This window comes from Dermacentor andersoni, chromosome 1 (assembly GCF_023375885.2).
Source record: "Dermacentor andersoni chromosome 1, qqDerAnde1_hic_scaffold, whole genome shotgun sequence".
Lineage (NCBI taxonomy): Eukaryota > Metazoa > Arthropoda > Arachnida > Ixodida > Ixodidae > Dermacentor > Dermacentor andersoni.
In genome coordinates, this window is record NC_092814.1 from 232,479,441 (window position 1) to 232,506,193 (window position 26,753).

General features: G+C 46.0%; 1 protein-coding gene and 2 long non-coding RNA genes across 5 annotated transcripts in view; 1 reads left to right on the plus strand and 2 right to left on the minus strand.

Moving 5' to 3' along the window:
• LOC126548501 (uncharacterized) overlaps positions 1 to 5,452 on the plus strand; it is a 74,080-nt gene extending 68,628 nt beyond the window's left edge. For both annotated transcript variants that reach the window (XM_055063437.2, XM_050196713.3), the window contains exon 9: positions 5,178 to 5,452. In XM_055063437.2, coding sequence (XP_054919412.1) covers positions 5,178 to 5,250 — 73 coding nt within the window. In that variant the 3' untranslated portion in view covers positions 5,251 to 5,452. The remainder of the gene's footprint in view (positions 1 to 5,177) is intronic.
• Positions 5,453 to 9,089: 3,637 nt separating this feature from the next.
• Positions 9,090 to 20,148, minus strand: LOC140219760 (uncharacterized). 2 transcript variants are annotated; one of them, XR_011895929.1, is made up of 3 exons: positions 18,183 to 20,148; positions 17,670 to 18,102; positions 9,090 to 10,011 (listed from the first exon to the last, which is right to left on the minus strand). It is a non-coding gene; the product is annotated as an uncharacterized lncRNA (long non-coding RNA). The 2 variants fall into 2 exon arrangements; XR_011895931.1 differs by having other exon boundaries at positions 9,094 to 10,011; positions 17,670 to 17,758; positions 17,930 to 20,148.
• On the minus strand, positions 10,789 to 15,124 carry LOC129381007 (uncharacterized). Its single transcript, XR_008609255.2, has 3 exons — positions 14,762 to 15,124; positions 14,059 to 14,121; positions 10,789 to 12,023 (listed from the first exon to the last, which is right to left on the minus strand). It is a non-coding gene; the product is annotated as an uncharacterized lncRNA (long non-coding RNA).
• Positions 20,149 to 26,753: the final 6,605 nt, after the last annotated feature.

Consider the following 26,753-nt stretch of genomic DNA (forward strand, 5'->3'; position numbering starts at 1 on the left):
ACAGAAGTAGACAAGTAGCATTTTCTTCCGTCTTATAACCTAATGAAATGATCTTTTTAATACGAGTAGTTGAGTACTGGTGACATAAATTATGATGAGGAGTGCCTTCGTCATCGGGCCAGTACCGGAATGTCGCTGGGGGGTCTCAAATCGTGTCATGCATTTACCTCAATTTTTCGGTTACTAAAGCTCTGTTCTCAATTATATTGACGCCTTAGAGGTCCTAGAGCATTGCTTTATCACTTTAACTTGACTTAATAGTAATCTTTAGTGTCCCTTTAAGTAAGTAATGTTTGAAAAACTAAGTGAAAAAAATGCCCATTTAGACAAAATTTATTTGAAAATTGAGCTGTAAATTCAAAAATATTGCATCAATTTTATTTGTCCTAGTTCGTTGCGCACATATCTATGTAAGGAATGAGTGTGCTAAATTTCACTTCAAAATGTTTATTCTGAAAAAAGTTATCAAAGTTTGCATAACATCAGGTGTAGGAAAATCTTGTTTTCATAAATATAAATGTTTCGAACTATGTGAAAGATGTCAAAAACACATAGAGGCCTAAAATGCACCAGGTTCATAGCTAGGGCCCCCATAAAGTGCACTAGTCTCTTGTTCTGCTCATCGATAACATAAAATGAAAGAAAAAAGTATTTTGAATAATATTTATATAAAAGAAATAGTACTGATTTTCGGAACCAATGCAATGTGGTTTTGGTTTTGCAATACTGAGGGTATGGGTTGGAAAACTTGCTGTAACTCCCAAAGTAATCATGATAGGAAGGTAATTTGTTTTGCAACATGTTTCTCGGTGTTTGGGCATACATAACATTTAAGAAACAAAAACAACCCTTTTGCAAGAAAATTGAACGTGGCTTCCCACCTCAAGCAAGTTACAAGTCTTGCTGTCTAAAGAACTATCATTGATATTTTTAGATGACCCATAACAATGTGCCATCTACAGCAGAACACACAGCAAAAGTTTGATTTTCTCAAATTTTTCCTTCCTGGTGTTTTGTTGCATGACAAGGCACTTTTTTCCAATTATCTGTACCTTTGAGAGTGCCAATGTCACATAATAACATGACAGTGAACAAAGCAAAATGTTCTGTATACTTTAGACCTGCCCTACATTGATTGTTCAGCAGTAATTTCAGCAACAAATACAGCAAAATAAAATGTCTAATTACAGATGGCACACATCAAAGTGCAATTTCCCCAAAGTACCCACAAAATATTTCTGTATTCATGAATTTAAGACTTAAAAAAAAAAAAACATTTCTTGTACACCATATATCGTTTTTTGTAAAATTTTAATGGCACTGAGATAGTTTTCTGCCATAAGTTTTCTGGGAATACACTTACCTAAGTGTAGTAGTTATCCGCAACTATTTAAATATAAATTGCAGGTGGTTAACTTCATGGCTTGTGCATTTGGCATGAAAATAAATGCACGCAGAAACTCCACTTGAGTTGTCCAAGTATGCATAAGCATTTTGCCACTCGCTCATCTCCACACAGCCCACTGTCATCAAACTTGATCGGACCAGTATAAACACTTATCAACCCTTAACGCAGTGGATCCAATCCTTAGCCTTATCAGACATGATCCCACCCTTATCAACTATTATCGTCCTTATCAACCTTGTTGCACTCAATCCAACCCTTATCAGTTATCAACCTTATCAGAATTGCTCCAATCATTATAAGCCCTTACCACTCTTCAGCACTTTATCTATTGGCGGTCAACCATTATCAACTGTGATGAGATCCATATAACCCCTCATCACTCCTTATCGTCGTTGTCAACTCACTGACTGCTTATCTGTCAGCGTTGCACAACACGAAGTGCACGAGTTCTCAGAGGTCAGTGGCAATTAGGGCGGTGAAGGAACGGCCTAACGAAAGGAACATCCTGCGACCACCAAGACGCATCAAGGATGTGACATGTTTGGCATTAAATTTTTGCAAAATCGGAATTTTCCTAATGTCTACAGTGCTCAAAGTCGGGCCTACATGTGGTCCTAAGATGGCTGTTATTGCACCATCGCCAAATCTTTCAAGAAAGCTTTCATAGAACCGCTTTTCCTTAGAAATTTGTTTTGTACTGCGAGTACAACACATTCTAATGGTTCTGATATATTCACCTTCTGCAAGTGTGGGTGTTTAGTAAGGCACTCAGCTTCTGAGTGTGGGGCCATAGGTTCGAGACTCACCACTGCCAATGTTTTTCCTTTCGAATTTTTGTTTTATACATTAATTTCTTTATAGCAATTCGTCTTACGTGATGGACAGATGGGGTTCCTCGTTGGGTAGGCATAGAAATGCTTACGCATTTAATAACCCTTTTGGACTATTATTAAAAAATAATGAGCAATATTCCACCTGGGATTGGCAAGGGGGTTCTTAACTGTTATAGCTATGATCACTGGTTGCTAACTTTTTGAAGAAGCCCTTTTGTGCAATTTCATCTATTCTTGCTTGATGAGTAGTCCGTTTACAGTCGCTGTTTATTATTCAGATTTTATAACGACATGATTACTCACTCACCCTATAGAGCTAGACCATAATGGTGTTCGAAATTTTGGATTACTTGCAAGGTTTCACTTGATCTCGTCAGACATCATCTGCCCGTATGGCATTGCTAGTGATAATCTGGCCACATAATTTTAAGTGCATTTGTCCACAAAAGCTTCAGAGTTTAAAAACAAAACTTTAGTCTTTTGTGGTCTTGGTGCCCATTATTTTGATGGGAGATGACATTTGTTCGACGCAGTCATTGTACCCTAAACATCGCCAAAGCAGAGGCTGCTGCTATTGCAGTCACCACTTGGATCACCATTGGGGTTAGGTGTGTGCGTGCTGACCAGCGAAGGCCAATTTCAGGATCGAAATACCTAAAGGTTGGGCCTACAGAAATGCATGGGCACCTGCCAGCACCTTTGGTTGGGATCAAATTAACCAAAAGATTGAATTAACTGGAGTCCAAGTAACGGTAGTCTACTGTACTTAGTACTTACCTGGAAATTTGTCCCGAAGATTCGTTTCTTCAGGATTGCATAAAGTTTTGGACATTGTGAAAAAATTGTGCTTAAAAAAAAGAAAGGTTGCTGTCGTGGAGAAGTAAGGGAACATTGAAAAAGAATTTGCTAGACAGCCTGCAATTCTTCTGATGCAGCAACTCAAAACTTTATCAAGCTGTCGGCTACTTGTCAACACACCAAACCAGTAGTGCCTGCACTATACCGCTGCTGCCTCCACACTACACTCTCTCAATGCTATTGATTCCAGCACTCTTCTGCACTGGCTTATGCCCGAAATGAAATGCCAACAGCTGTGCATGTTGTTTATGGTATATGGAGGGCGGATTCTTTGGTACATGCTGCGCCATCTAAACATGGCTGTATTAAGCTGATGCACATGCCAGGTCAAGCAGTTTCTTGCGTCAGACTGCGAATTATACAATCCATTTGATTTTTCATTCTATTCACACAGTAAGAGGCAAAGATGAAATTGGTTGTTACGAAATAGGACCTCTGTTGCCACTCGGCTTACGAGCATCTCATGAGCATGCCCATGGAGCACTGCAAGCCTTTAATTTGTAATTTCCTGTAACCTTCGTCACTGGATACCAGTGTAAAATTTTTTTTGGTTGCAGTAGTCCTGATGCTTGGGCTAGTTGGTATATTAGTTAATGTAGATTCTATGGCATGAAAAATACAACACATGAAATACACACCACAAACACCACCACTGGTGCTTGCAGTATGCCTTCCATGTGTCTTCATGTTTTCACACCATAGCATCTAGATCTCTTTTGTTATTGTTTGGACACCTTGTGGGGATTTGGGGAATTCGACGCGCCATTGCGCGGGCGCATTTCACCCATGTCTGCAATCCTCAAGCCACTCGCGGTGGTTCGCGGTGAGGGCGGAGCTAGTGACCTCACGGAGCGGCCCCTGGTGGCTACTGCCGTGACAGTAGCGACTCTCTTGCTCCTTGGGACGGCGCCCGGTACGTGCATGCTTCCTCTCGGCCGCCGACACCTTTGTGACTAGGACTGAGCTCGCGCACGGTGCCTTTGCCCGTGCGGGGAGCGCGTACCTCGTGTTGTTCCTATCCCAACGCTAAGCCGAAGAACGGGTGCCTAGTGCTCGCGCGAGGTCGTACCACACCGAGCCGCACTCATCGGAGGCCCAAGCCGAAGGAGATTGCCCGAGCTCTCGCGAGTTGGCCCATCGGTTATCGCGAGAGCAAGTGGCATAGCCGCCGGGACTTTTCCTAGCGGCGTGTCCCAGCTTGAGCCTGTGCTCTCACAGCGACGTGCTACAGGCGCCCCTAACTGTATTTTTCGCCCTTGGTGCGGGACCCCTTTGGTTCCCCGCCGTCCCGGGACCGGGCATTCGTGCAGTGTTGGGTGCCGTTGGAGACAACAAACGGTTTTTGTTAACTTAGGGCAATACTGTGTTCTTGCGTGCGTCACTCGGTAGCCCCTTGTGGCCTGAGTTCGCGCGCACCGGCGCTAGAGGCTGACGCGGCCCTGTGGCTCGCTAAGCTCGAACCCGCGGTGGTCGGTACTCCTGTGAGACCTTAAGACCCCACACTGGCGCCCAACGTTGGGCGCCAGTGGGATAGGAACAACACGAGGTACGCACTCCTCGCACGGGCAAAGGCACCGTATGTGAGCTCAGTCCTAGTCACAAAGGTGTCGGCGGACGAGAGGAAGCATGCACGTACCGGGCGCCGTCCCAAGGAGCAAGAGAGTCGCTACCGTCACGGCAGTAGCCACCAGGGGCCGCTCCGTGACGTCACTAGCTCCGCCACCGCTGAAACTGGTTCGGAACAAGGACGACGTGGCAAAGGATTGCAGACATGGGTGAAATGCGCCCGCGCAATGGCGCGTCGAATTCCCCAAATCCCCACAACATACAGGAAAAAACATTGTTATTGTTTTGTTATTGTTGGACACATACAGCAAAAACCATAGGCTTGCTGTGCTTCGCCAGCACACTCACGAAATTTATTCATTAGGCAATTGCAAGTGTGTCAGGAAAAAAAAGAAATGGGTTGTGTGAAAGTATCAAACCATGTCCAACTGCTGCATGAGTACTTTGCAATTTAACAACACTGGTCAAGCTGAATAGCTGTCAACAGTTTTCTCTCTTGTTTTGTATTGCAGGTATGTTAAGGAAAACAACATCCAAGGTGTGGACCCATTTCAGTTCTATTTCGAAGGGGAACTTTATGCATAATCTACAGAAAGTGCTGTATGAAACAGATTTATTACCATTTGTAGCCATGCAGCAGAAAGTGGTTGCACGGATTTATGCATAATCTGCAAGGAAGTGTTGTATGAAACAGGTTTATTTCCATTTTTAGCCAACTGACTCCACAGAAGCATCGTTATATTGCCAACATATTCTTTGTTTTCGCATTAAACTGTGGTGCAAATAAGGTGCTTGCTCGAGTCTTTCTTGAAACTATATTATAGAAGAATGCTAACATTTGCACACGGGTATGTAACGAGCTTACAGATCTAATGCTAAATTCCAATGGAAGATCGCGAGTACTCGGCTGGATCATGAATAGGGAGCGCATCATTCTGACTGAGGTCGCTCTCATGAAATCTGCGAATGGAATGAGTGCTCCCATGGGGGGTACTTAGTACAGGGAAATCAAGTGAGAAGGCGTTAGACTACAGGTGGATAGGGTAGGCCTCATCGCCATCACCACCATCATCTGGATCATCCCAGCATTCCATGCGTTTGGTTTTCTTCAGTGTCTGAAGAATCATCGCTGGACTTGGGAACTTAGTCTGAGTCGGAGCTGTCGCTATCCAGGAGCAGGAACAAAAACGCACGGCACGACATAGCATCCATGTTTTCCATGTTGTCCATAGCTGCCGCGACCAGAAACAGGCGACCGCGACACTAAGCAGAGGCAAGTGAAGGAAATACGTCACACGGACTTCCGGTCAAATCTGCCAATTTCTGCGGAGCAAATATTTTTGCTCCACAGAGCGATCCGGAATTGGCGACTGGTCCCAATCTGTCATTGGAACACACCACTCACGTTCTCATTCTGCCATTAAAATAGAATTGCTCCATACAGAGGAGAAAAAAAAACTTCATCTGGATCTATCACTGGAATTCAACATAACCCAAATGGTCTTTGAAGAATCCTACTACTATAGGGAGCCCAAATTTGGAATGTCACTCATGGCACTGGCATTGGTTCATGCTGAGGAGTTGTTGGACGATCTCGCCGCTGCCACCATTTGTAAGCGTTGAAGGTCGTAGAGAGGAACTTGGGAGGAACTAGGTGAACAGGGTTTATTTACAGTATTTACATTTGAACATGGGATACATTTACACAGTCTAGCGTAACTCCCAAATGGAGCCCGCAAGACGAAGCATACAGCAAACGAGCACACAGCTCACGAGTACATTGACGAGCACAGAGCATGACAACGAGCACGCACTAGCAGCGGACAACCAGCCGTTTTTAAACACTTCGTGTTCCCTAGATCCCTAGGCGAGGCAAAACGTTCTACGGCATCGTAAACAAACCGCCTCTCTGCGGGACGGCTTACACACACACACGTACGCACTTTCACTGCACTCGGAGCTGACCTTCGCAATGCAGCTGTCGTGTTGTCCATTGTCCTGCGTCCCCTTAGCCAGGTGGTCACGCCCGACCCCAGCCGGCGCCTCTAAATTCCAGAGCGGACCTCGCACAGTGGCCTCCGCCGCTGCCCATTGTCTGGCGTCTTCAAAGGCACCGCAAGGCATCTCCTTCCAGGAAATCCCCCTGCTTCAGTCGAACCGCGAAGGCGTTGGCGATTTCACTAACAATAGCTGATCGCGTTTAGTCATGCAGCGCCGAGGGGTTGTTGACGCGGCACCTCGCGCCCCCTACGAAACGAGTCACCGCGGCAGGTGTTGAAGGCTTCCATGGTAACTTCGGGAAAGCTTGCCACACTCGCAGCTGCAGCTGGCTGCGAAAACTTGCATGTTGCCACCTAGGCAGGCCATTCCTAACAATGGATAGCAGGCAAATGCAACCCTCTTCCTTTACCACAGGTGATAATGATGCTTGCATAATACCAAACATGTCGCTCATAAAGGCGTTTTCACAATCTATGCTGAATTCAACCCCATCAGCCTAGGAGAATGGTGGACAATACTACCATATTTACTAGATTCTAAGCACCCCCTTTTTTTCACGATCGCGATGCCCAAAGTGAGGGGGGGTGCTTAGATTAGATAGATTAGAAAAATCTAGAATTACCCCCCTCCCTCTTTTCGCTGCGACATCACGACGAGACGGGTGCGAGAAATAAGATTTTATTTTGCAAACATTTAAAAGAAAAATTGGTGCAGAGTGTGAACCCACCGCTTGTGTCGGATGCTCAATCACTATCACTGCCACTAGAGTTTGTCGCACCGCCTGAACCGCCGCTCTCGGTATCCCACAGGAGGTCGCCTTCTGTTCCGTCGAAGTGGTTCGTGATCGATGATTTGACCACAACGTCCACTTGGACCCGCTTCCAAGCGTCCGAAATCCACTTTGCGATGGTTGATGGGCACGCTTTCTGCAGCTTTTGCCGTACAGCTGTACAGTCCGGCTGTACGGCGTACTCACGCCGCGGCCGCCGTGCCACCTCGGGACTCCGACGGCTCCGGCTCGATGACAGAGTGAGCAAGCACGCTTGGCGCCCTTGGCTACGCGCTCTTCCTAACAAATAGGGGGGTGCTTAGATTCGCATGCAAACTTTTTTCCAAATTTTCTCGCGAAAATTGAGGGGGGGTGCTTAGAATCAGGGGGTGCTTAGAATCGCGAAAATACGGTATATATTTGCCAATGACTGCCATAAGAACCTGATGAACACCAAGTTCTGTAAATTACCGACCAAATTTTAGATTCCCTGAGTAGTTGCACAAACATAAAAGGAAGAAGTGTGGATAACTGCTACCTGTACAAATGAGAACTTTCGCAAACATTTCACTACTACAGCAGACAAGTGAAAACAGTAACCACTTTTTCCTGCCATCAAGTGTTACATACAAAGAAACAATTTTATTCTAATTTCAGGCTGGCATATGTGTTTTGTAACAGTTTACTGGCATTGTCAATGGTAAAGGGGACGTTAGTGCCCACGTGAAAGTAGCTCAAAGCTATAACGGGAAACTCGTACAACGCGCCGCTACTCACGACACCAGGTGCTGCCTTCTGGTGAGGACTGCAGGAGATGGGAGAAAATCTGTGCACTTGCGGTGCATGTTCGCATATTGTTTTTAGACGTATTCTTGCATAGGTGTTCTGTGATCTTACATTTTATGAGTGGGGTGTACAATGGTTGTTCGCTCGAACGGCACTGTGCCATTGTCGGCTGCACTAACCAGTGAACGAGGAAGCTGCTCATGCAAGAGCCCTAGCAGCGATCTACGTTTACGGAGATGCAAGAACCTTGTGTTTGTACGTGGTGCATTCGACTGTGCGCACAAGGTTCCAGTGGCACGTGAGAAACAACACAGTGGCTTTAAAGAGGCCATGATATGGTCGTCCAACAGGTCTATATTTGTGACTAAGAGTAGAGGGCCCAATACAGACAAAAAAAGGGGGAGGCTATCGGCACACATTTTAACCTGAAATTTCAATTTGAAATCGACCTCAGAAACTGAGCGGCCACCTATGTGTCAACTGGTTTGAAACACTTGGAGGCCACGTTACAGTGTACTAGTACACTGTAACCACATCTGCATGCTCTGGCATGCAACGGCATAGCAACAGTGCCACCGTTGAATGGTAGCGTTAGTTCCTTTACTTGCGCAATAAAAAACGGCACACCATAGAGATGTGCTGAGTTGCACAGACAGAATAAAAGCACGTACATTTAGCCACCATAATGCACATGCAAAGGCAAAACAATGCATGGCGGCTGACATATTTCCAGCTCCTGCAATCACGTCCGCAGCTTGCATCGCCTTCAAGACTGACTTCTGTTACCCGAGGGAGCTGTTTCTTGGGGTGGCCATTCATTTCGTCATTGCTCAGTGCCGGCAGACTGCTTTACGGTTCAACTGCAACAATAAGAAAATTCAAATACAATTTTTCTACTACACCGATGCATTCAAGTTGCCAGCTGCCAGCTTGCTGTGGGACGCGTACTGTCATGTTTGGAGTCGGGCATGAAATAGATGGTAGCTGGCCCATGCTGTCGTCCAACTTAATTACACTGAGGACGTTGAAGGGAGAGACTTGTTCTCATCGAGAACGAGGAATATGGGATTTATTTACAGTATCTACATCAGAATGTTACAGTTCATCAGTCTAAAAGAGGAATGCACATTCAGCAGCCGCACAACAGCTGCTTATAAACACTGTCCTCCCTAAATCCCTAGGTGAGGGAAAAACTGCTGTTCAACCTGCTACCAATTTGGAGCGTTCAGTTATCGTAGCCGAGCCGCCTTTGAGGGGGAGGGTTTACACACACTTACGCACAAGTTTCGCTGACCACGCTGAGGTGAGCGGGTTCTCACAGACACGTGTCTTGCCCTGAGCAGGCGCCTCTTCATCCCAGTGTTGACTCCGCAGACAATGGCCGCCGCATCTGTCCATGACTTCTGAGCTGCGTCAGAAGGCAGTGCAAAATATCTTCCAGGGGCTCCCCTGCTTCAAACAGCCCATGGCGGCCACGGCGAATCCACGAACAATACTTGATCCGCCGACCACGTTTAGTCATAGCGGCGCTGAGGGGTGTTGATGCGGCACACCGTCGTCCTACAAAACTAGTCACCGTGGCAGGTGGGGAAGGCTTCCATGGTTGCTTCTGGGAAGCTCGCAGCTGCGGCCGGCTGGGAAAATTTTGTATACCAGTGTCCTTGCAGGCCGTTCGTAACAGCTCCTCCATGGCCCGGAAAGTCTCTAATGGCCGGTCAGTGCTGATAACCGCTGGGCAGGAAGAGAATGGCTGGTGGCAAGGGAGGGATGCCTTGGCTTGCAGCGACCAGCTGTGAAATGACACCGCCCCAAAACATCCAACAAGGACAGGCAACTGCAAAATGAACCCCACAACACAGCTCTGCGCCGAGATGACGTATCTTGGATCTCGCTTTAGACCCACTAGGCTTCAAAGAAAACAGAAGTGCAGAAACAAAAAATGCTGCATTTCGCTACTACAATTTGGAAGGAATTTCGTGCTGACAAATTGGGCAATCATGGAGTCCTGCTAAATGAGAGGGGATCTTCTTGGCTTGGCAAAATTAGCAATAACAACCCCAGAATTTAGGCGGGATCCCTAAACGCAGTATTCAAATTAGCCTGCTCAAACCATCCACATTGCTATGCAACTTTCCCTTCTTATATCTAACAGAGAAGTTGTACTCTTGCAGAGTGAGGCTCCATCAGAGCAAGCAGCCATTTTTGTGTGACATTTGATTAAGCCACGTCGGAGGACATTGGTACGGAGCGAGGTTCATCTTCGAGACCGACAAGTAACACGACAACTTCTGGGCTGCCCAAACTAAACAACCACATTCCTTCTCTGAAGCACTGTAGGCTTCCTCTCTTACAGTTAGTTTACAGCTGGCATAGAGGATAGGATGCTCCTCGTTATCGTCGCCGACCTGACTAAGTACCACGCCCATACCTCTGTCGCTTGCATCGCATTGAACTATGAATTCCTTTGTGTAGTCTGGCGCGCGAAGCACAGGGCGAGAAACCAATAGCGTTTTCAAACTTTGGAAAGCGTTCTCTTTGTCCTTCCCATGAAACACGCAAGCAGCTATTTGATGTCTAAAAGATGTCTTGAACGGCTAATTCAAAAGCCTAGTAGCTGTCTTGATCAAGACATTTTGTAGCCATGGACGTCTAGAAGTACTTCAGTAAGCCCTGCTAACGTTACGCTAAAAGTTGGCTAATGGACAGCTTGACAAGAACATCTGAAGACATTTATTAGACATTCCCTCAAATTTTTGCGGCAGCTGTTACAGTAACACGACGTTTTCCCACAGTTACAATTTATTTTAAACGAGGCATGGACATCAGAAAAAAAGTTTATATTGTCGGATAGAGTGATGCACAGGTAGTTTTTCCAGATGTGAACCATGGGAATAGTGTAGTAAGACCTCATTGGTCAATTAGTGCTTTTTAATTAGACCAATCAATTGAATGCCGCCTGTCAGAATTATTTTGCAAATGAAACAAGATCTGTATTGTATGATGATATCATTCCAATGTTCACCCATTGACCTAAACAAGAACATCTCTGCATGAAACACGTCATTGACAAAACTTCGCCCTGCTGGGTTCCACCAAATTGAAATAGCCTCTAGCAAAGAAAAATTGTCAGTGATGCTGCAGTTCAGGCAAAAATTACATCCTGGTTTCAGCTACAGGGGCACAATAGCATTACACCAGTATACGAAACAGAACACTGTGCTGCAATGAGTAAAGAAATAAAGGATAGTACACATCTGGAAAAACACTCTGCGAACCACTCTAACTAGCAATATAAATATATTTTTTCTGATGTCCATGCTTCATTTAAAAGTAAATTGTAACTTACTTTGTGGGTGCCTCTTGTAAGTAACGCCACATGCTTGCACAGCATCACGCAGAAATAATGGCCAGTTCTTCGGCATGTCATCCATTAGTGAATTCCTTGTACGTTGCATGTTACCAGAACTGAAAGATAAATCATAATATGCTGTTATTTTTCTTCATAAACTGTACGATGAGCTTTTCATGCATAAATGATGAGTGCAAGGGAAAATGCAGCAAGACGTCAACTTCACACCATGTCACTTACTCATACTTTATTACCTAATAAATTAGAAAAGACGCAGAAAGTGTAATCAACAAGAGTGACAAAAAGCAGCAAAGGTGATTATGGATAAATCTTGAAGATGATTGCCGCCGCTGCCAGAGTAGGCCAGCCTTCGTAGGAGAGCACTTGCTGCCCACAAAAGCTTGCTGTCACAGGCCACGCGTGACGGTTCTTGTAGACATAGGCAAGCAATACCTGCACAGAAGAGGAAAAAGAAGGCGAGGGAGGAAATGGGAATATTGAAATCGGAACTTCAATTAGTAATATGTGCTAAGTAAGAAGTTTGCTCACATTAAAAATAAATTTAAGCACTCCTTTCTCTTAAATTATGGGTATCTTAGGGTAAAAAGGTTAAAGGTTAAGGTTAAAATGACTAGTATATTTCCTATCATAAGAAGCCAACAAACACTGACACTAAGGACAACATAGGGGAAATTACTTGTGCTTAATAAATGAAACAAAGAAACGATAAATTAATGGAAATTAAAGTGGATGAAAGAACACCTTACAGCAGGTGGTAACCGAACCCACAAGCTTCGCATTTCGCGTGCTATGCTCTACCAATTGAGCTACAGCGGCGTCGTTTTCCCATCCACTTTCTTGGGTATTTATGTGTTCTAGTAGAACCCTGGGAGTGTTAGCCAGCGCCACAACTCGGAGACCTTGTTCCTGCCATATAGTCATTAAGTTTCATAGCAGAGTCAGCCTTTAAATTATTATATGGTGTTTTGTGGCTAAAAAGCCACTTATCAACCTGTGAAACAAGTCTGAGAAGCTTCCTGCAAAATATAATCAGTTTAAAACAGTAATTCACTCTGCAGGTAAATGATGTACTAACTTAATTAAAAAGTTAAATAGCATTTTATATTGTTAAACTAAAAGCAAGTTTGACATTTTGCACTGCCTAGCTGTTGCCTTCTTTTCAAACTTAAACATGACACAGAACAGAGTAAGCAGGTAGCATGCAAAGGAGGACTGGTGATAAAATAGTGTTCCAAAGCAACACTCCTAGCTGGATCAATCACTTTTGTTGATATATTTTCATGTGGCCCCAATTGGTTTAGGGCAATACCTCACACAAATGATGCAGCACCTTGGATGATGCGTCACACAAAATTGAAAGTATCTCATGATGTGATCAAACGATAACATTGCCCACTGTCTTGGAAGTGTTAACATGCTGTTTGCACAAGAAAGTGCAAAGTGATTCATATAGGTAGCAAATTCATCAGTGCATCTATAGCCTCAGGTAATTCTGAGAATCTATGTTGACTCGCAGTTGAGAAGCCACTGCACACAAAAAGGTGTATTCAAGTAATGGTCCATGCTGAATAATTTCCCACCTAGTGAAAAGGCAAATGTGGCAGGCTAATGGGCTAGGGCAAATAGATTGCTGAATTCTGATAACACCTCCAATGATATTATTGAAATAGGTGATAAAAAACAGCACAGGTAAAATTGCAGTTATGACAAAATTTTAAAAGCACCTCTGCAAACTGCTGGAACCCTGAGCATCATGCCTGTTCTACACGCACATATGTTGCAGCGCAATCTACATCTCAGACGCAGGCGCCTCCACACATCACTTTGTGATCTCCTCACAATAAGGTTAAAAAACAGTCTGGCACAAGCTACCTGATGCGATTCATTTTGCAAGCGCCAGCCAAGTGCTGATGGTGGTAGAGCGAAATTGAAGTTTGTCCTTGTATGGAAGCCTCGGCCCATGTTTTATCAATTCTAGCGGCAAAGCACACCTTTTACAGCACACATAAATCTTAAATTACACTGCTTGCTGATGCTGTACAGCAAATTCCTGTAAAGAAACTAAATCACACAGAAAACATGTAGAATACCAAACTATTCAAATACTGGCTTGAATACATTTGTGCATTAGGGAAGCAAGGTGTAATGTGCACTGTTGTAGCAAATTTTTACTCATGTATGGTACACTTGTATGACACAGCAGAGTTAACTTTTGAGTTCTTACATAGCAATGACTACCTACAGGTACATTTTGTAAGGCTTAGGGAAACTAATTATTAGTAGAACTGTGTATGTACACTGGCACTGAGAAATTGGTTATAATAGTGGCAGCTTATAATGGACCAGCGCAAAAAAAAATGCCCGTTTGTGAGACACCAACTAGCTATTTTACCACGAAGCACTCCCTGGCCTTAACCCATATAAAAAGCACTGGGAGGACCAGAGAGGGTACAGTACATTGGCTTACACTGATCATGATGAGGTCCCGTCATCCAGCTAGCGCCAAGGTACAAGAAGGATGTCCAGCAGTCTATAGAGTGAAAGGAACAAAATAAGATAGCATCAAGTCAGTTGAAAGGCAGATTTGCAATTACAACTAAGGTGACCCAGTCACAGTCATTCAATAATAAGTGCCAAGCTGTCGTGTTTTCACTCCCAGATGAAGCACCTACTAGGTTAAAGGTTTTGCTGCTTATTTAGAACAAAACACAAGTGAAATTTGTACATCAGCAGACGATTTAATTTGGAATTGTATAGATGAAGTAAACATAGCAGTTATATTTTTTGTTTTGCTATAAAGTGGGAACGCTACAAACTGCATAGTCACTGACACACACGCGCGCACATGCACGAACAAAAGGACACAAAATAGGGCGAGTTCAGTCTGGTTCAGCATTACAGCCAGCGCGTCGTCTTCGAATGCACTCCTTTCGGTTGGTTCGTGCTACGTCAACCACAAAGACTAACAAGCAGGGCAAAGTTCTGACTGGTGTTGCGGAAGTCGTGGAGCGCGGTAGTGCTGAACGGCTGAACACAAGCAGAACCCTCGTATAAAAGTAATGACGAAAACTCGCAGGGCAGAAGAGCCCATATATAAAGAACTGTCGCGGGTAACACCTAAAAATATTCACATTGTTGACGAAAAACTAAGTGCAATGTATTTCACTTACCGCAAAAAGTGTTATCCGAACGTGCGACGTACAAAGACGCACCGAGACACGAAGGCGGCGAACGCAGATCCCGCCATTGTGGTAGTAAGCCGTCGGCGAAAACACGCAATACAGCCGATGTCACGAAGCACTGATGCAAAACACACGGCAAACAGCATCAGCACAGCTAAATGACTCCAATTAATATCCAGTATAAATGTACAGAACGGCTTAGAATGACGCACAACTGGCATAACGAACCCACGACCAGCCCACGACCGAGACATTGCGGGCGGCAGTGGCCGTTTTTTCAAACTTCCTGCCTCCCAGTGTTTCCAGCACAGAATGAGATGTCCGACAAATTTGGATTAAGTTTCCGCCGAAGTGATCGCAGCGCGGTGGCTCGGTGACACCGCTGTGCAACGCCGGCGTTACGCTCCTGCTGCTGTCAGTATACCTGCTGCGCGAGCATAGAATGGCTTCCAGGCGTCGTGTGCGCGCCCCGTATGGAAAACAATAACACGCCCTTGATTGTTGAAGTTCTGGTGTGAAATTATTTAATATCAAAGCGAATTAACTTATGTTGCTTCCAACGAGTTCGATTTGTCTGTGGCGTCTTTTATTCGCTAACGCCGACGGCCAACGGTAACCGCACTTTTAACACGCCGTTTGCCATTTTATGCACTTTTAGACAAAAAGATCTAGAAAAGTTCTTGAGTTAGACATTCTGAATGCGTTTACCAAAACACTCTAGTGACACCAGTAGTGGGTTTTGCCGCATATAGAATATATACTAGCATATTCCAAGTGCTGAGGTTATGTTTAGAAGAAATTCTATTTTCAGTCTTATCATAGACCAAGACGTCTATAGCCGTTTGTAGCCGTTTCAAGAAGTTTTTAAGAGGTTCTGTGTTTCGTGGGTTATCCCAGTGTGCGTTACTCGGTGCTCCCTTTCGGAGGGCGTCTGTTAATGGACTTGCCATTTGCGAGTAATTCGGAATGTACCGTTGATAGTACCCCACAAGTCCCAAAAATGAACGAAGGTCCGTTTTCGTGCGCGGCTGAGAAAATCCTCCAATCGTAGCTATTTTCAGCTCAGCCGGCCGTCTCATGCCCTGACCGACAACATGGCCCAGATAAGTAACCTGCGAACAACCAAACCTACACTTTTCCGCTTTCAACGTTAAGCCGGCTTCCCTCAACCGTGAGAACACCTCTTTGAGGTGCGATACGTGTTGTTCCCAGCTGTCCGAAAAAATTGCCACATCATCAAGATAGGGCAAGGCGAACTCCTGCAAGTCTTTTATGACAATATAAACGGCGCGTTCTTAAGCCCGAAGCTGAGGGCGAAAAGTGCCTACAGGCGAGATAAATGAGGCATAGCGGCTGGCACTTTCTGAAAGGGGAACTTGCCAGTATCCCTGTACGAGGTCTATAGTTGAAATCTATATAGCAGCGCTAACTTTTTCGATTTGTTCCTCAATGTTGGGTATCGGGTACAGCTGATCCCTAGTGATGGCATTTAACTTCCTGTAGTCCACAAACAGACGAGGGTCCTTATTAGGGGTTTCTACAAGTATTAGCGGTTACGTGTCACTCTCACCGGGCTCAATAACTCCCCACTCTAGCATGCGCTGTATCTCTGCCTCCACAATTTCTCTCTGTTGTGGAGACACCCTGTAAGGCTTTGATCTTACGGGTTCGGTTGATGTCAACTCTATTTCATGCATTATTTGTTTGGTTCTACCTGGCCAATCGCTGAATCTGTCAAAACACTCCCCTAACATCCCATTTAGCTCATCTAGCTGCTCGGGTCTGAGCGTGCGAGCTTACTGAATGTTTTACCACTTCTTCCAGGCTGATTTCAGAGTTGGAGGTTGCCTTACGCTCATTAAACTCTGTACTAGTGCTATCCTGCTCTTCAATGGTACAGTTAACGGCTCCGCTCCGCTCTACATATGGCTTCATCAAATTTCCATGGTATATCCTCGCCTCTTTCCTGCGACCGGGCATTTTCAGAGCATAATTAGCATCTGAAAGTTTTTGCAACACTTTAACGGGTCCGTCCCAGTAAACTTCAAGCTTGTTCTTTCTTGAAGGTTCTCCGCAGGGGCGTCTGCGTCAGCAGGCGTTTGGTGTGTTGCGACACCACGTACCGAAGCACACAAGGGTTGGACCCTCCCGCATGTAGCCATGCGCGGCTTAGCCGTGTACAGGGAAAGGGGGATCCTGGGGGTTGAGTTGATGCCTGGTGTTCGGACCGTTAAGGCCCCCCGGCGGAGGCAACACACCTCTTTGGCCTCTGCTTCACGTACACGGCAACCCCTAACTGACCCGCCCGGGGGAAATCGGCAGTCGCCTTTTCCTGTCCCCCTCTTCAATCTTTTTCTTTCCTATCTTCTTTCTTTTGCTGTCCTATCATCTCTTCTCTTCCATCACTTCCTAATTTCCCTAGGCGGCTAGGGTTAACCTTGTGTATGTGCCCTCCCTTGGGTATGTTATATTAGGTTATAGCAGCAATGCACGGCTGGCGTCTGCAGCCTTACACGTTAAGTGCTACAGCGTCCCCCTGTTGGGCTCCGTGGTGGGTGGCCGCCATTGCCACCGAAAATAAACCGAAATACTATGGGAACACCCGCTTTTCCCCGCCTACTTGATCGTCACCCTCAAAAGAGGGGACGCACCGAAGACTTAAGCTCATGTTTCACCCGCACAAGAGAGACCTACCGAAAATATCATGTAGTACACAGTGGGAACTCTGAAAAAAAAGCCAGATTCATTTCACCATTCACAGTAGCAAAATCTTTGACCGAAGCCTTAGGGTCAAGTTATAAAGTGACTAAAATGGCTAGTGGAGACCTTCTTCTTGAGATCCCTCAGCAAAATCAGTATGAGAAACTAGGCAGGCTTGTGACATTCGGTAACATACCAGTGTCTGTTGCACCACACCGATCAATGAACAGCTCGCACGGAGTTGTGTCAGGGGCAGATCTCCAGGATTTGATAGAAGCTGAACTCCTGGAAGGGTGGAAAGATCAAAATGTGACTGATGTAAAGTGTATTATCATTAGACGGGACAATAAAGAAATTCCAACCAAGCATCTTATCTTAACATTTGCATCCAGTGTACTAACAGAAACCATGGGAACAGGATATATCGGGTTAACTGTGCGACCATATATCCCCCACCCTAGACGGTGTTTCCAATGTCAGAGGTTTGGCCATGGCTCGCAGAGCTGCCGTGGTCAAATAACTTGTGCAAAGTGTGGAGTCCAGGGCCACCCTTCTGACAACTGCAGTGGCACACCTCACTGTGTGAACTGCAGTGGAGACCATCCAGCCTACTCACGCTCCTGTCCGAACTGGAAAAAAGAAAAGGACATAATTGCCCTCAAAGTCAAAGAAAATATTTCGTTTAAGGAAGCCCGTAAGAGGTGCTCACCTTTCCACAGCACACCTTATGCTGATGCGGTGCGTCGGGGGGCAGCGTCGCAGCTAGCAGCCAATGCCAAGTGCCCAGCCCGCGTGCAGCGAGCAGGTACCTTTGGCTCCTGCCCCCAGGGTGGAAGTAGGTAAGCCTACTCCATCCAACCAGCAAACAGGCCAGGCTACCCTTGCGTTGCCGGCCCCGCAAAAGCTATCTGCGGCATCTTGTGCTACACGCAGCGATCCCGCAGGACCGATAGCGGCCCCAAAGGCGGGCGCAGCCAAGGCTGCCTCAACCTCCCCGGCCCTTTCCAGCGCTGGCAACAGCCGGCGCAGCTCAAACCCAAAGGCAGCCCCATCGACCTCCGGGCTGGTGGGCGCAGGGGTCTTGCCCTCCGAGGCGGGACCCTCTCGGCTAACTTCTCGCTCGCAAGAACGAGTGTCCGGCGCCTCACAAGAGGCAATGAATACTACACCTATCCTCACGGCGCACAAAGCGCCTAAGGAGCGGCGAGGCTCCCTCGAACGCTCCAGAAAGGACAAAACTCCCATTACAGGGCCTCAAAAGGGCTCTGTAATCTGAGGCACCATTTCTGTTTCGTACACACAGCACCAACTTACTCTTATGATGGATACACAAATTATTCAGTGGAACGTCAGAGGTCTTCTAAGAAACCTTGATGATGCGCAAGAACTCACCCACGATCACAATCCAAAAGTGCTGTGTTTACAGGAAACACATTTAAAATCAAAACACACAAACTTCCTTCGACAGTATGTTACTTTTCGCAAAGATCGCGATGAAGCTTTCGCATCATCGGGCGGTGTTGCCATTCTAATCCCAAAAAGCGTAGCGTGTCAGTTTACAGCTACGAACGCCCTTTGAAGCAGTGGCGGTTCGAGTTGTTCTCCTAAACAAACTGATCACTATTTGCTCGCTTTACATACCCCCACATTACCAATTAAACAAACATGAATTTCAGTCCTTTATAGATGAATTGCCAGAACCTTATGTTGTTCTTGGCGATTTCAATGCACACAGCTACCTGTGGGGCGACCCTCGTATAGATGGCCGTGGTCGTCTTGTTAAACAGTTCCTTTTTTCCTCTGGTGCGTGCCTGCTGAATAAGAAGGAACCCACATATTACTCTTGCAAACAGAACCTTTTCTTCAATATATCTTAGTGTAGTTTCCCCGTCTATACTGCCCGAACTCGAATGGGAAGTTATGAACAATCCTTATGGGAGCGACCGCTTTCCTTTACTGCTAAGAACATCTAAAGAAAATGAATAACCTCCACAGGCTCCAAGGTGGAAGATAGATACAGCCGACTGGGGGAAATTTCGAACTCTCACTAGCATCTCATGGGCTGATATGTCTTCTTTAGATATTGATGCTGCTGTGGAGTATTTTACAGCATTCATAATAGATACCGCATCTAAATGCATATCCGAAGTAAGTGGTTTGGCATGCAAACGATGTGTACTGTGGTGGAACAACGAATGTAGGATCGCCCGTAGGAAACAGAACAATGCGTGGGGATCGTTGCGTGCCTCTCCCACTGCAGAGAACCTTATTAACTTCAAGAAAGTGAAGTCTCAAGCCAGGAGAACGCGCCGACAGGCCATAAGAGAGAGTTGGCAGAAGTTTTTATCGGGTATCAACTCTCATGCAGGCGAAAGTCTGGAACAGGGTTAATAGGATGAAAGGACGACAAACATATTCACTCCCTCTGGTAAACACAGAAGGCGATACCCTGCTTGATCAGGCAGACTCGCTTGGGGAGCACTTTGAGAGCTTGTCACGTTCCACCAGTTATACAAAACCCTTTCTCAAATATAAACAAATAGAAGAATGTAAGCCACTCACAAGAAAGTGTCGGCAGAATGAACCGTACAACCGTCCTTTTAGTATTGCAGAGTTGAGAGCTGCCTTGAGCGCATGCAAGAGCTCTGCACGGGGATCTGATAGAATCATGTATGAAATGCTCAAAAACTTGCACAATGATAGGCAAGTTACACTACTTACACTTTTCAACACTATCTGGGATGCAGGGTACCTTCCAAGCGCATGGAAAGAAGCCATTGTGCTCCCTGTTTTGAGACAAGGCAAAGACCCTTCCTCAGTGGCAAGTTACCGCCCGATAGCCCTCACAAGTTGCATTTGTAAGGTATTTGAAAAAATGATAAATCGGCGACTCATCCATTTTCTTGAACTGAGCAAAATGCTTGATCCCTATCAATGTGGCTTCAGAGAAGGGCGCTCCTCAACTGATCATCTTGTACGTATTGAAGGAAATATCCGTGACGCATTTGTACACAAACAGTTTTTCTTGTGCATATTCCTCGATATTGAGAAGGCGTACGACACAATGTGGCGTTACGGAATCTTGAGACTTATCAGAAATGGGCATCCATGGTAATATGCTAAACCTAATAGAAAGCTATTTGTCCAATCGTACCTTCCGGGTTAAAGTCGGCAATGTACTGTCACGTCCTTTTACACAAGAAATTGGTGTACCCCAGGGAGACTTGCTCAGCTGCACGCCCTTTATCGTGAAGATGAACACGCTTCGTGCTTCATTACTACCGGCCATCTTTTATTCTGTCTACATGGACGACATTCAAATAGCTTTCAAATCCTGTAACCTCGCAGTGTGCGAGAGACAGGTACAACATGGCTTGAACAAAGTGTCAGTGTGGGCAGAGAAAAATGGATTTAAATTCAATCCTAACAAAAGTTCTTGTGTTATTTTTACAAGAAAGAGAGGCCTGGTCCTGGATCCTTGCTTAGAACTGTGTAGACAACAAATACCTGTAAACAAAGAGCACAAATTTCTAGGTGTTATATTTGACTATAGACTCACTTTCATTCCACACATTAAACATATTAAAGAAAAATGTCTAAAAACAATGAACATAATGAAACTTCTATCCCAGACTACATGGGGTAGTGACAGGAAGTGTCTAATGAATCTCTACAAGAGCCTAATTCGGTCACAATTGGATTATGGTGCCGTAGTGTATAACTCTGCCACCCCGAGCGCGCTAAGGATGCTGGATCCTGTCCACCATCTAGGTATCCGCTTAGCCACTAGCGCTTTCAGAAAAAGCCCGATCGAAAGCTTATATGCCGAATCGAATGAGTGGTCGCTCCATCTACAGAGATCATACATCAGCTTTACATATTTCCTTAAAGTGCACTCAAATCTTGAACATCCATGTCTTAATACCCTTACCGATATGACGTGTGCTACACTTTTCCGCAATCGTCCCTCTATAAGACAGCCTTTCGCGCTGCGTGTGAAGGAGCTTAGCGATGAAATGCATGTCCCACTCCTCGAGCATCGCTTGATGTACCTAGCCAAGCTATTACCTCCTTGGGAGTGGCAGGTGATAGAATGTGATGTATCCTTTCTAAAAATTGCAAAGCAAGCTCCAGAGGTCGAAATCCGAATGTATTTCCTAGAACTTCAGCACAAGTACAGCATAGATGGTAGCTGGCCCATGCTGTCGTCCAACTTAATTACGCTGAGGACATTGTTGAAGGGAGAGAGTTGTTCTCATCGAGAACGAGGAATATGGGATTTATTTACAGTATCTACAGAGAATGTTAGTTCATCAGTCTAGCATGACTGAAAGAGGAATGCACACTCAGCAGCCGCACAGCTGCTTATAAACACTCTGTCCTCCCTAGATCTCTAGGTGAGAGGAAAACGGCCGTTCAACCTGCTACCGATTCCGAGCGTTCAGTCATCGTAGCCGACCCGCCTTTGAGGGGGAGGGTTTACACATACTTCCACACAGGTTTCAGTGACCACGCCGAGGTGAGCGGGTTCTCGCAGACACGTGTCGGTGCCTCTTCATCCCAGTGTTGACTCCGCAGACAATGACCGCCGTATCCATGACTTCTGAGCTGCGTGAGACGGCAGCGCAAAATATCTTCCAGAGGCTCCCCTGCTTCAAACAGCCCGTGGCGGCCACGGCTAATCCACGAACAATACTTGGTCCGCCGACCTCGTTTAGTCATGGCGGCGCCGAGTCGTGTTGATGCGGCACACCGTCGTCCCTACAAAACGAGTCTCCGCGGCAGGTGGGGAAGGCGTCCATGGTCGTTTCTGGGAAGCTCGCCACGCTCGCAGCTGCGACCGGCTGGGAAAATTTTGTAGGTCGGTACCCTTGCAGACCGTTCGTAACAGTACGGTTTAACATGCAATGCATAATTTAGGCTCGAGAATTCGGTTTCATAGCCTCTTTAAATAGGAAACACTTCATGCCCAGCAAGCTTGCTCGGGTGGGCATCGGTTTCGTTGTGGTGAACTATGCGACAGTGTGCGTCTTGTTCCTGCACTGGCGGCCTGCGATAAACCTTTTGACGTCTTTATTTTGGGTCTGTTCGGTTCGCTTTCCGAAGGAAAAGCCCACGGAGGTCAACCTGTACCTAAAACTGCGTTTTGCATACTAAAGAACTGTAAGCAGAAATCATTCGGCTGCGTGTGTCAACTTCATGATTGCGCAGCGATTGTTTTACGACAAATAAACAAGGCTGTACGGAACTTTACGTTTTTCGTGTCCTGGGTTTCTCATGCTCGTTAATTAGCTGTATTCGAGTACTCCTGACAGCGCGCGCAGCATATGACTAGCGTGCATAGAAACAGGGCAGCGCACGCGTCAATGTCTTAATCTTTTTCTTTCGCGCAGTGTATGGGTGGAACTGCTACAATTGCGTGACGCTCACCCTCAGCTAGACTTTCTAGTAGCATGTTGAGCCGTTGCTAACAGAGCTGGTGCCATAGGCGTATCTGCCGGAAGCGTTTTTACAATTGCTAGTGGGTCCAGCGCAGCGTCGCGCTTTTGACGGCGCTCGAAGTTCCTGCGCAGGCGCGAGTAAGAGCGGGTGCGAGAGAAAATCTGGGTGCCTTTGCTCCTTGAATATGTGACTCTGCCTAGGCACTACGGTGGAGAAGTTTCTTTGCGCGTGTAGCGTGCGTTTGTCCCTAGGCGTGCCGGCATGGCGGAGGGGGTAGAGTTTGTTTACGCTCCGCCGCTGACTGCCCGCGCGGTGAGGCAGTGGGCACGGACGCCCCATTTGGTGATCGCTGTCTCTGAAGGGGCAAGGTTCTGACTGGTGTTGTATAAGTCGCGGGTCACTTTGTTAGTCGCGACGATAGCTAGATTGCATTTTTTACAAGCACTGCTCCAGGAGGGCACATGTAACCGGCAAACCGAGGCCTCAGGAGAGCACCTGAGGTTATATTAAAGCAGGCGGCGCAGGATCTCCGGGGCACCCAAGCGGCCCGTGGGTTGGGCCGCGGAGGCCGAAGCGTGCCAGGGGGTGCTCGCATAAAAAATTGGCTGTCCGCGACAGCGGACAGCCTGCGAGCCCCAACCCACGAACCAGTCCGGCGTCTAGCTTTGATGTCCCTGCTGCCGCTTTGGTGTCCTGGAGGCTACGCCAATAATGCGAAATGATGACACGTTGTTTTAATTAACAAACAGCACGATTGAATAAATATAATTGCGTCGAGCCGCGAACTTGCCATGCTAGGTTCAGTACTACCGCGCCCCGCGACTTCTGCAGGCGCGCCTAGGGACAAGCGCATACAACACGCGCTAAGAAACTCCTCCGTAGTGCCTAGGCGGAGTCGTATATTCAAGGAGCAAAAGTCCCCACATTTCCTCTCGCAACCGCTCTTATTCGCGCATGCGCGCAAACGTCCGTCGTCTCCGCAGGTGCCACGCCCCGCTGTACCTACTAGCAATTGGAAATACGCCTACCGGAAGGGTGGGGGGAAGTAGGCCATAATCCCCCCCCCCAACTTTTGAATGCCGGGAATACGGCGGCTGTAGTCCTAACCAAGATCACTCGAGCCAGCAGAAATAATCTTGAAGCGCCCCGATAAGGGGGGTCTGGCCTCTCCACCAGCTCCACGTGGAGTCTCGGCCACATTGGTTCTTGAGGGCACCGATATGTATATAGCAGACAGCGTCTACTCGGTTCCAGCTGGTAAATTTCCCCATTTCTACACATCTGCAGCAGCCGTACAAACTTGATCTAGGCATTGATTTGGACTACTTGGTCTGTCATACTAGGCAGCTCAATACTGCAATTGAAGTTCCCAGTATCTTCAAGACTGCTTTCATTTATTTGGCTGTGAAACATTGACTTGCCCAATGCAGTGCAGCGTTTTCATACTTCCAACATGAAGCGAATTGGTAGATAAACCTCTAGAAGGGTTCTCGATGGAATAAAGTTTGAAGATAAGCAATAAAAAAACGCAAAATAAGATGACTTTTGGTCAAAATAAAAACACTTAAGGGGTTAAAAACAAAATCGTTGTTTACTTGAGGCGTTTGAATAGCACAACTTCCAATTCGAATTGAATATTTAAAATAAATTATTCACATCAGGAAATAGAACATCCCCTACAAATTATCGCCCCATCTCGCTCACTAGTACTTGTTGCAAACTATTATTTAGAACATGTCTTCTTCACTAACCTTGTGAACTTTCTCGAGCCTAATTAATTTTTTACACCCGCACAGCATGACTTTCGTAGGTCATTTTCTTGCGAAACACAACTTGCCAGCTTCACTATCAAACTTCACCATATTTTGGATCGCACATCAGAAGCTGACTGCATTTTCCTAGATTACTCGAAAGCATTGGACAAGGCATGTCACCGCTTATTATTTTTAAAGCTAACCCAACTGAATATCGGCTACATTGTTTTGAAAGGGATCGAATACTTTCTTCTTATCCGATCGTAGTTCGTTTACGCTAATAATTTTAACTCGCCTTTCAGCAAAGTTTACTCGGGCGTGCCACAAGGGTCAGTGCTTGGGCCCCTTTTATTTCTTATTTACATGAATGATCTCCCTTCTATTGCAGCATCTAACATTCTTTTGTTTGCTGACGACTGTGTTGTTTTCCGCGAAATAAAATCCCCCGACGATGCTAACATTCTTCAGCGTGACCTCTCTAACATTTCTCTTTGGAGTAATGAATAGCTTATTGAACTTAATACTAATAAGTGCAAAATTATGCGAATATCAAGAAGCGCCAACTCCGCCTGTGTACTGCCTAAATAACGTAGCGTTAGAAGCGGTTACTTCATATAAATACCTGGGAGTTCATATTTCTGCTGACCTTAACTGGACGCGCCATACACCCGCCGTGGTTGCTCAGTGGCTATGGTGTTAGGCTGCTGAGCACGAGGTCGCGGGATCGAATCCCGGCCACGGCGGCCGCATTTCGATGGGGGCGAAATGCGAAAACACCGGTGTACTTAGATTTAAGTGCACGTTAAAGAACCCCAGGTGGTCGAAATTTCCGGAGTCCTCCACTACGGCGTGCCTCATAATCAGAAAGTGGTTTTGGCACGTAAAACCCCATAAACTGGACGCGCCATATTGAGTACATTACTAACAAAGCATTACTAACCGCATGTTGGGCTACGTGCGTCGTAACTTTTCCAAAACTCCATCTTCTTTGAAATTATTGCTTTATAAACACTAATACGTTCTAATCTGGAATATGCCACCGCGATATGGGATCCGCATCATGAAAAACTGATAACTTTACTTGAGCTGGTTCAAAATAACGCTGCTCGTTTTATCCTGTCTAACTTTAACCGTACCGCAAGTGTAGCAAGCATGAAAGCTAATCTTTCTTTACCCCTAGCATCCCGCCGACAGATAATTCGTTTGAGCCTTTTTCATAAACTATACCATCACCCCATGCTACGCGATTCCCTCATTTCATCCCCCAGATACGTGTCAAGTTGCATTGATCATCGTCACAGAGTTGGCATTGAATCACGTAACACTAAAACTGCATTTCAGTCTTTCTTGCCTCGTACATCACGTGAATGGAACCGCCTTCCCGCAGATATCGCCGACATAATTGATAACCAGCATTTTCGTTCTGCACTAGCTTCTGCAATGTCCCGCTTGCTCTGTGATAGGTCACCATCATCATCATCAGCCTGGTTACGCCCACTGCAGGGCAAAGGCCTCTCCCATACTTCTCCAACTACCGCGGTCATGTACTAATTGTGGCCATGTTGTCCCTGCAAACTTCTTAATCTCATCTGCCCACCTAACTTTCTGCCGCCCTCTGCTACGCTTTCCTTCCCTTGGAATCCCTTCTGTAACTCTTAATGACCATCGGTTATCTTCCCTCCTCATTACGTGTCCTGCCCACGCCCATTTCTTTTTCTTGATTTCAACTAAGATATCATTAACTCGCGTTTGTTCCCTCACCCAATCTGCCCTTTTCTTATCCCTTAACGTTACACCTATCATTCTTCTTTCCATAGCTCGTTGCGTCGTCCTCAATTTAAGTAGAACCCTTTTCGTAAGCCTCCACGTTTCTGCCCCGTACGTGAGTACTGGTAACACACAGCTGTTATAAACTTTTCTCTTGAGGGATAATGGCAATCTGCTCTTCATGATCTGAGAATGCCTGCCAAACGCACCCCAGCCCATTCTTATTCTGATTATTTCAGTCTCATGATCCGGATCCGCAGTCACTACCTGTCCTAAGTAGATGTATTCCCTTACCACTTCCAGTGCCTCACTACCTA